The sequence below is a fragment of the Diabrotica virgifera genome, chromosome 2, assembly GCF_917563875.1.
Source record: "Diabrotica virgifera virgifera chromosome 2, PGI_DIABVI_V3a".
Classification (NCBI taxonomy): Eukaryota; Metazoa; Arthropoda; class Insecta; order Coleoptera; family Chrysomelidae; genus Diabrotica; species Diabrotica virgifera.
This window is the reverse complement of record NC_065444.1, coordinates 273,145,384-273,155,656: the sequence shown is the minus strand read 5'-3', so window position 1 is coordinate 273,155,656 and position 10,273 is coordinate 273,145,384. Positions and strand designations below refer to the sequence as shown.

Below are 10,273 nucleotides of genomic sequence, written 5' to 3'. Positions count from 1 at the left end.
TCTTTCTATAAAATTAAAACAATCGGTTCCATTTTCAAATTCGTATTCGTTTTTGTATCCCAGTTGTATCCCAAATTAAGCGCGGCTAAAAAATACTGTTTTGATAGAGATTCGCTCATCTTTCCATGTAGGAATGTAGGTAGGTACCTAAAAACACAACTAAATACAAGATCTGTACTAATTAAATTTAAAATATTACCTTAAAATCGCCTTTAAAAATATTGATTACTTTTTATTTAATTTAAAAATATAAAAATGATATAAAATTTATAACTCCATCTTCTCTATCTAACCGACTTTGTGGACAGGCATAGCCACCTTTACTTTACAAGCCATGAAGTTGAAACTTGGCAACATCTAAGCGTAGACCGGTTAATTCTGACAGTTCTCATTTATTTTTAAATGTTTTTAAATAATATTCACTGTATTTACAGAAAAACTCAAACATTTTACAATATTTCGTGCTCCAAATTATAAAGACTATTAAAAGGTATGTATTAAGATGATTTTAGTTCAATATAATATATTTTTATATACTATATTTTATAGTATAATATATTTTTATATAAACTTACGTGCATATAGAAATGCGTCCACTTAAAATTTTTGTCATTTTTGATGTCTTATACTTACTAAACCTGTTGGCCGATTCAAGTGATTTTTTTAATATGCCTGATTCTTTAACAATACGCTGTAATAATATTGTTGCTAAGCAGTTAATTCTAAACCCCAACACTTCACATCAAACCATGTGAGAAATTGTTGTTATAGTTATTTCTAGCGATATTTGTATATAATTTAAAATAAGATATTATTTACTTAAAGTAAAGTATTTTACACATATTCTTGTTATTGTTTTTTTTTGTATAATAATAATAATATATTAAAACCCAACTATAGACTCTGGTTTTCTTAATAACATTCTGTTTTTTTTTATTATTTCGTTTATGTTGGATAATAAAAAAAGTTAGCTACTTTAACAACTAGATTTTTGTTCTTTATCAATTCAGGGTGTTTCTAAATAAGTGCGAAAAACTTTAAAGGGAAAGGAACAAAATGCAAAATTTTGACGCCTGTCAAAATTTTCAGTGTATTTTAAATGCAATCATTTTTTTTCGAATTCTGAGAAAACTAATAAGTATTTTTGAAAAATTTAAACGCTGAATGAAAGATTACTTTATTACCGAGGGCCGAAGGTCCCTTAGAATGAATGAAAAGTTGTTTTTGAATGACATATTTGAAACTAAAAATGACACTAAATTTTCTTAATTTTTCGCCCCTGTAAATTATTAAAATAAACATAGAAGTTTTCAGGGACTTTAGGCCCTCGGTCCTAACATAATCTTTCATTCTGCGTTTAAATTTTTGAAAAATACTCATTAGTTTTCTTAGGATTCGAAAAAAATTAATCCCATGTATATTCTTGTTATTGGTTTTTTTTTTGTATAATAAACGTTACTTACAAGGAAGTACTTTTAATTTTATTTTGTACAAACTTCTAATTAATAATATTTTCTTGTTCGACTCAAAAAATACTATAAATTTTACCAGAATTTCTACTTTAAAATTGTGTTTTCAAAAGCGGTAGTCCGAAAGTCGGACTACGCACGTCATCAATTGCGATGTTGCCTTTTTCTCTTCATGGCTTGTTAAGTAAAGGTGGCTATGGGACAGGTTACTCTGTTACTCAGTTACTCAACTTACTGTTAAATTATTACGAACTAAAAAAGGCCATACTTCCGAAAAGAAGAATTAAACGATCACAAAACATTAGTTTCCGAGATCATCGAAATCTTATAAACGTGTCATGGGTGGGGAAATTTATGCAATATTTTTTCTATTCTATCGAAAAATGTAATTTCTTTATTCTTACAGAATTGGGCATTGTGGGCTTGCCCGTAAAATAAATAAATAAATCTTTGGTTTAAATATTTTCATGTTTTCTTATTTTTATCATGTTTAACCATTGGAATTTTTACAAAGATTACATTTTATGGAATTGGAATTAAGCGCGAATGTATGAGTCCTTTTAATTTAAAAGCTTGTACGTATATGCGTCATCGGAAATATTCGGGAATAATACTTCACGATAGGCAACACAAAATATTCTGTTTGTAAACGTCAAAATTTAAGGTTATGGCCGTTGAATTTGAATTGTCAGTTTTTTCAGTTGCAGTTCTAAACTAAAAAAATATTTAAAATGAGCGAAAGGAAACGGTTTCTTACGCCTCCCATTAGAAAAATCAGTGCTCATAAAAATAATGAAACTGTATTGTCTACCACAATGTGTCCTGAAGGACCTTCTTATCCTGCCTCTACTAGTGGAGTAAAATCTCAGGTAAAAAAAATAAGTTGTTTTTGTATTTAATTTATCCAAAGTTTTCGTATTCTGAACTATCAGAGTTTATTAGCAAAGCATTAATTCTGGAATGCCTTCCAAATTGAAGGAATAATAATAATTATCCTGTATTTTTTTTATTTGTGGCTTAGCATTTACTATTTAGCCGGATACATGTTGATAATAATAATTAATACTAATAAAAAAAACTATTAAAGCTAATACAAATTATTAAAATACATATTATTCTAATTTACTTAATACTAATTAAAAAGTGTCTATCTATACCTACTATTAATTGCTATTGCAAACAGGTCATTAGAGTCAAAAGAAAAGAAAAAAAACCTCTTAAGAACTAATTATTCTGTATTGAATAGAGTAACAATTTTAAAAAATACTTTTAAAACATGACTTTGTTTTGATCTGTAACCTGATTTTTATTTTTCCTCTGAATATCTTAACAAATAACCTAATATACTGCCTTCCTCCTTCCAGTCAACGTCTCCAGTCCTTTCTGTTCTGCCATTCTCCATCTCTAAGGGCTCTTCTTTCCATGGCTTCGTCCAATTCATCCCTCGATGATCTTCAGGGTCTACCCCTTCTTTTCTTTCCTATTGGGCTCCAATCCAAAATCTTTGATATTCACCTTGTATGATCTGCTCTTTTCACATGTCCCTACCAAATTAAACATTTTTCTTCAATGTGGCTGAGTATTTCTTGTTCTACTGCCATTCTTCATTTTATCTCCTCGTTTCTAATGCGATATATACTTGTCATTCTGCAGCTTCTTCTCATGAACTCCATTTCAGTTGCTGTAATTTTGGACCTGTTTCGTTTGTTTATTACCCAATTCTCTGCTCCATAGGACATTACACTACGTACCAAGGTGTTATATATTCTCTTCTTTGTATTTCTGGTAATCTTTCTATCCCACAGTACCCTGTTTATTTGTTTAATACATGTTATTGTCTGTGCTAATCTGCTAGTTATCTCTTGCTCAGTGGTTCCATTCTTTGAGAGTATGAATCCAAAGTATTTGAATTTTTCAGTGCTGATAATTTCCCTGTTCCATTTAAAAGTTTCTAACTGGTTGTTGTTCTATTGTGAAAGTATTCAGTCTTTTCTAGGTTTTTGTATATTCAAGAAGTTGTCCCGGATTGGTATTCCCACCCCTTCACATTTAATTTTCCATGGTTTTAATATTTGTTCCAGGAATATCTTAATAGTGTCGGAGATGTAGAGCATCCCTGCAATAAGCCTTTTGTAGTCTTAAATTCGTTGGAGTATTTATTGCCGGTTTTAACTCTTACCCTGTTGTTGTTGTAATGGTTTTTTATGGCTTCTATTAGCCTAGTTATTCCGATTTCCTTCATCATGCATGTGCCATAGTTGTTTTCTGGGAACCGTGTCATATGCCTTTTTTAAATTGACGAATGCCATGTGTACTGGTCTATTTTTTGGCATATTATTTTGTAGCTGTCTCTAATAAATCAGAAATATGAAAACATTTTGATGTACACTGCCCAACGATTGAAGTGGATATTTTAATCATCATAAATTTGTTTTAAAAATACCAGTCAATTACGTACCGTTTATTCGTGGGGTTGAGTGGCACAGTTGTCACGAATAAGCCATGATAGGTCTAGATCCCGCGTATTAAAAAAAAGTTGATTAATACAGGCTGAAACTTTGTTAATAGCTTAAGGGTGTCTAGTCAGATAAACTTTGATATATGGGAACACTGGAACAGGGGCAGTTTTAATTGTGGAACAGGTTAAAAATTTGGAACGGTCAGACCACGAAAACGGCACATTTATTTTGTCTGACAGAACAGACTTAAACTCTCCGAACAGAGATTAAACTCTCATGCAAAAATCAGACTGGTATTTATCACCTGTCATAATTCGTGTCATTTGATATATTCTACATGTTCCACTCATTAAAACGCCCATTTGGTGATAAATAGCAGTCTCATTTTTGCATGAGAGTTTAATCTCTGTTCGGAGAGTTTAAGTCTGTTCTGTCGTTAAAAAAGAAAAAATACATGTGCCGTTTTCGTGGTCTGACCATTCCAAATTTTTAACCTGTTCCACAATTAAAAATTCCCCTGTTCCAGTGTTCCCATATATCAAAGTTTGTCCGACTAGATACCCTTAAGCTATTAACAAATTTTCAGCTTGCTATTAATCAACTTTTTTTTCATATGCGGGATCCAGACCTATGACTGGAAGTCAAATACATAAACGCAATAGATAAAAATGTAGTTTCATCTAATCTACAGCTTTAATTTATAATAATTTTCAATGAGTGTAAGTACTTAAATTTTTACACTTTTTGGAAGCATTCTGTCACTTGTTTCTGCTTCTTTGAAGTGGAAAAGTGTTTCTTTATTCTACATTGCATTTTATGTAGCATCAGTTTTTCAGTGAGTAGCGCATCATCCTGGTCCTCTAGGTATTCTAGAACTTAGGTTACAAGGTACAAGCTCCTCCACCACAAGTACACCAGGTACAAGCTCCTCTATTCATCACCTTCCTCATTTTCTCCTCAGCATTTTCTTAGGATATCTTTTCAGTTTCTCCAACTGCTAGCTCGATACAGGTTTAGGTGTTTGGTAAAGTTTTCTCCACGACTTCACAATTGTTGAAGACTTTACAGACTCCCACACATATGGAATTTCGTAAATAAAGTCGAGAGTAGTGAATGACTTCCAAAACTCTTTTAAGTCATATCCTTCTTCAATTTTTAAGCGAAGTAACTTTGTTCTATACATTCTCTTTTATAGTCTCTCTCTCCATAGGCTGAACTACACAGTCATGTTTGGGGGTAAAAATTTGCCAAATTTTATACATTTATAATAGTAAAGATACCACATAGAGAGATATACACATATACACATATAGAGACATATCTAGTTTATAAAAAAGGTTTTCATTGATATTAAAAAAAGCTTCTACCGAGTCACACTAAACTTATACTAAAAAGATATAATTTATTCAGCCAATTAAAAGTTATTTTGCATTTCAAATACCACGCATGTAACTCGAATTTATCTGACGATATTTATCTAGCGACTTTACAAAGTTACTTGTATTTATTATTTACGATTGGTTATAACAATTGTTTACGAGAGGTTAGAAGAACCTTCTCTTATATTTATTCTGCCAGTTATATTAAGGACGGGTTTCAGGTAGGCGAGCCATATCGAATGTTCTTTCCCTAAGTAACTTGTTGTTGTTTACGAAGGGTCCAACTTAGGGTTCATTGGCATGCATTTCGTTACAATATTTTTCTTAATATTGATTTCAATTATTGGAATAGTGTATCTTGATAATAATAGGGAACTTGCACATTATTTTTATTACATAATGTTCAGTTTTGTTTAAAGATGACATTTATAAATTTCACTCCACAAAAACTCAAAATAACTTAGAAGTACAAATTTAAAAACTTCTGTGTATTTAAACCATTTCAAATGACCCAAAAAGCGCGCGAACACTTGTGACGTCATATCATTATATTTTATAACGTATGTCATTGTAATAATATATTAGGGCAGTCAATGAGGGTATTTGGCTCCGAATTCCATCCTACTACATCGATTTACTTGATATTTTCACAGTAAGTGCGGAATAGCTCAAGAAACAAAGTCTACCCTATGCCGATGTGCGCTTTTATTTTGGGGGTGGTTCCCACCCCTTCTCGGGGGTGAAAAATGTTTTGGTTAAAAAAGCTACGTAAGAGGCTAGAGAACCTAATTTTAAGCAAAAACTGTTCTATAATTATTTTTTGAAAACTCAATACTTTTTGAGTTATTCGTGATTGAAAATTGGCCATTTTCATTGAAAAATGACACCTTTTCTGACAGATTTTTGCGAATACCTTAAAAACTATGCATCTAACAAAAAAACTATATAAAATATTCCTGTAGGTTATAAAAAAACAAAGTGATTCGTTCCTTCATAAATCTTCTAGTTAAAATACAAAGAGGGATATGGTAGGTAAGAAGAGTTTATTTGTTTGCTGCATGCTCAAATCGGTGTATTTAACTTGAAATAACAGAGAAACTGTCGATTTTAGGTGTATAATGATACTAATAAGTTTTGTAGTGCTTGAAAAGACCTTTAAAACGAGGAATACTAAATGTCGATTACATTCAAACTAAGCGAGATATTCTGCAAAAAAGTTGATGACTAATGTATTTTAAGAAGAAATGAGAAGTATATTAATTTAACCCCTCGTCCATCAGAATTTAAATACATCGTTTTTCTTTTGCAATACTTTTTATTATAGTGTTATTTCTATGTTCAAAAAGTTGGACTGGATTAAAATGAATGGTTTTTGAAAAAAATAAGATCAAATTACAGAGCGCATTTTTAAATTTTCTTAAAAATCTTCCTTTTCCTCCATGTAACTCGAAAACGATAAGAGATACGAAAAAACGATACCAAACAAAAATGTAGAGCTCTTTCGGATAAAAATTTCATTTTTATTTTTCATTACTGTATCTCTTATCATTTTCAAGTTACATGGAGAAAAAGGAAGATTTTTAAGAAAATTTAAAAATGCTCTCTAAAATTTGATCTTTTTTTTTTTTCAAAAACCATTCATTTTAAACCCGTCCAACTTTTTGAACATAGAAATAAAACTATAATAAAAGGTATTGTGGAAGGAAAACGATGCAATTTACATTTTGGTGGATGGGGGTTAAAATTACTTCTTATTTTTTCTTAACATACATTAGTTATAAATTTTGTTTGCAGCATATCTCGCTTAGTTTTAATGTAATGGACCTTTAATATAGCTCATTTTAAAGGCCTTTTCAAGCACTACAAAAGGTATTAATAGCATTATATACCTAAAATCGACCGTTTCTCTGTTATTTCAAGTTGAATACACCAATTTAAGAATGTACCAAAAAGAACTATTTTCATCTACCATGTCTCTTTTTGTGGTATAACTAGAAGAGTTATGGAGGCAAGTGTCTCTTTGTTTTTTTTATAACTTACAAAAATGATTAATATAGTTTTTTTAGTTAGATGCATAGTTTTTAAGGTACATATTCGCAAAAAACCGTTTGAAAAGGTATTATGTTTCAATGAAAATGGTAAATTTTCAACCACGAATATCTCAAAAAGTATTGTTTTCAAAAAAAATTATAGAACAGTTTTTGCTTAGAATTAGGTTCTCTTTCGAATTCCGTGGTAATTTTAATAAAAAAAAAAAAAAGAATGTGTGTGTACTTTGTACGCACGTAAGAAGTTATACTTCTATTATAATATAATTTCAACGAAATAAATATACCTACTTAACAGTTACAATACAAAAAATTAACAATAATTACCAAAAATGAACCAAAACTTAACAATGCCAAATATTAAAAAAAAAAAGAAAAAAGTATGAATCGTCCGGGATTTGAACCCGCAATCTCGCCATTTTTTGATCTCTGGTCCAATGCTCTACCAACAAGGCCATCAAGCCGCATGCTAGTTACCTTTCAGATATACATAATTATACATCACGGTGACAAGTGAAATATAAAAATAGATGTTTTATTATTTTACGCCCAAGGAAGACAAATCCAAAGACACAAAATTATAATAAAAACCTTTTAAACCACCTTTTTCAGATTGCGCAAGTTGTATTATTAATATTAATGTAAATAAATGAAATATAAATATTTTGACGTTTCACAATTTGACAATTCACTTTTAACTGCAGTGCCTTAAAAATTTTAAAGCACTAGTGCCTTAAAGTAGCATTTTTAACGCTCCTATAGAGTCCTAAAAATTGCATTTTTAACACGTTTGTAGAAAAATATATTTAAAAACACTAATATATTTTTTCCACACCTTTTCTGGACTGATACATACATAAATTAAAACATTTTGAAGTATAACTTCAAAAATATAATATGAAAACTATTTAAAAAGGCAGTATAACTATTAACTAACTTTTGTTGTTTCTCTTCCCACAAATTTTAAAACGCAACAACCATACATAACCAAACCGTCAACCGTTCAAACCACAGCTGGGCTACAGCTGCCATATTGGATAATTTTTGACATGTCATTTGAACATCCAATCGGAACAAAGTTATAATGCGCATGCGCCCGGATCGTAGGTTTTAACATATAAAAATTCACCCTCATATCGCGCGTAAAGAAGTATAACTTCAAAAATTTTCCATCCCTAAGAACGGGTGCGAACCACCCCCAAGATAAAAGCACACATCGGCATAGGGTAGACTTTGAATTAGGAGATAAGTAGAGGCTAGGCCCAAAATTTCATTAAAATCAATGCAGTAGGATAGAATTCGGAGGTAATATCCTATTCTTGCTCCCATTGACTGGCGTATATGTTTTAACAAAAACACTCAAATTAGTCAGAAATAGCAAAATATTTACAAAACTGAGTGTCATAACAAAATGCCAAACCTAATGAATTAATGTCGAGGACATCAAATACTATAATGATATGACGTCACGACCAATGATGGCACGTTTTGGGCTGACTGCTATAATTTGAATTTTATCTCGATTTTAATCGTCTTTAGGGGCCAAACTAAAGACAAAAAACTTTTTTTCTTTGATATATGTTTTGGAATTCAATTTATAGTATTTTTTTCGAATGTAAAATTTTATGCAAGTTCCCTATTGTCCTACCTTTGTCAAATCATGTATACTCAAACAATGATTTATTTTAGGTGGTAGAAGCAGAATGTGATCTGCTGTACAATGATTATTTGCAATCCTTACTTAAGTACGAAATTATTACAAAACAAATTAAAGAACAGAAAAATGTTTTGAATGGCCAAATATTATTTCAGGAGGATAATGTTAGTAAAAGAAAAGAACAATTAATGAAGATACAAGATGATACAGAACATTTATTATTGAAAGAAGAAATAGTCAAAATGATAAAACAGTTAGAAGAAAATATAATAAAGTTAGGACAAATTTACGAAAATTACCAAATACAGAACAATATAGAAATAATTCACGCCAATTTACAAAAAAAGTCTAGTACCTTAGTTTTAAAAAATATACATCCCATTGAAACAGAGTTGCAGTATAATAGTTTTATAGACTCGTTAACAAAACTTACGTCTGCATGTGAAAAAATTGTTAATTCTGGAAGAGATTTTGATGGGATCAATAATTTAGCCCAACAATGTAAAAATTTAAGCCAAAATGGGAACAAAATAAAAGAATTGCAAGATATGTTTTCTACATTACAAGTTCATGTTATCACTAGTTTGTTTCAACAATTATCAGATATATTTGCTACACAGTATGATAATGTGGAACAAAAAATTTAAACAATTATTTATAAACATGTTTTCTATTTACCTTTTTTTGTACTTTTATATAAAATATACATATATTATTACTATATGGTTTAGAATTTTATAACCTAAGTGTAGACAACCTCTGGAATGGTAATCGATTTTGGAAGAATAAGATAAGTACAGTCGAACCCGCTTATTAGAGTAGCGGTTATAGGAATATCCCGGTTTATGGATTCGAGGTCCCGAAACGTTTCCATTTACCCTTTAATAAATCTATCCGTTTATTTTTTTTTAATTTATAATTGGCTTTGGCATAAACCAATTAGCCAGACTTATTTTTTATTTATGAAATATAAAAGGAGCAATTTTTTTTATCCAATATAAATAAATCGATTGTTCAAATTCTCACGCCCTAGGACAAATGTTATTATGTTAGTAAAATGTGTGTGTTTCTGTTTAGTGCATTTTTTTTATATGTATATTTTTTATTTTTTTTAATTATATTTTTTGTTTTTTTAATGCTTTATTTATGTAGTCTTTTGTTTAGTTTTAATTCCTTTTTTTCATTTTTTTTGTTTTTTTTTATTAGTTTATCATTATTTTACTTTTTTTATATTATTTTTAATTTTTTTCGTGAACACACA

The 10,273-nt window shown here is 30.0% G+C and overlaps 1 protein-coding gene across 2 annotated transcripts; it reads left to right on the top strand.

Moving 5' to 3' along the window:
* Positions 1 to 85: 85 nt before the first annotated feature.
* Positions 86 to 9,733, top strand: LOC126880634 (uncharacterized). Of its 2 annotated transcripts, XM_050644654.1 has the most exons (3): positions 86 to 139; positions 2,171 to 2,338; positions 9,045 to 9,733. In XM_050644654.1, the coding sequence occupies exons 2-3, from the start codon at positions 2,201 to 2,203 to the stop codon at positions 9,657 to 9,659; spliced, it is 753 nt and encodes a 250-aa protein (XP_050500611.1). In that variant the 5' UTR covers positions 86 to 139; positions 2,171 to 2,200; the 3' UTR covers positions 9,660 to 9,733. The 2 variants fall into 2 exon arrangements, with proteins under 2 accessions (XP_050500611.1, XP_050500610.1); XM_050644653.1 differs by lacking the exon at positions 86 to 139 and having other exon boundaries at positions 2,129 to 2,338.
* Positions 9,734 to 10,273: the final 540 nt, after the last annotated feature.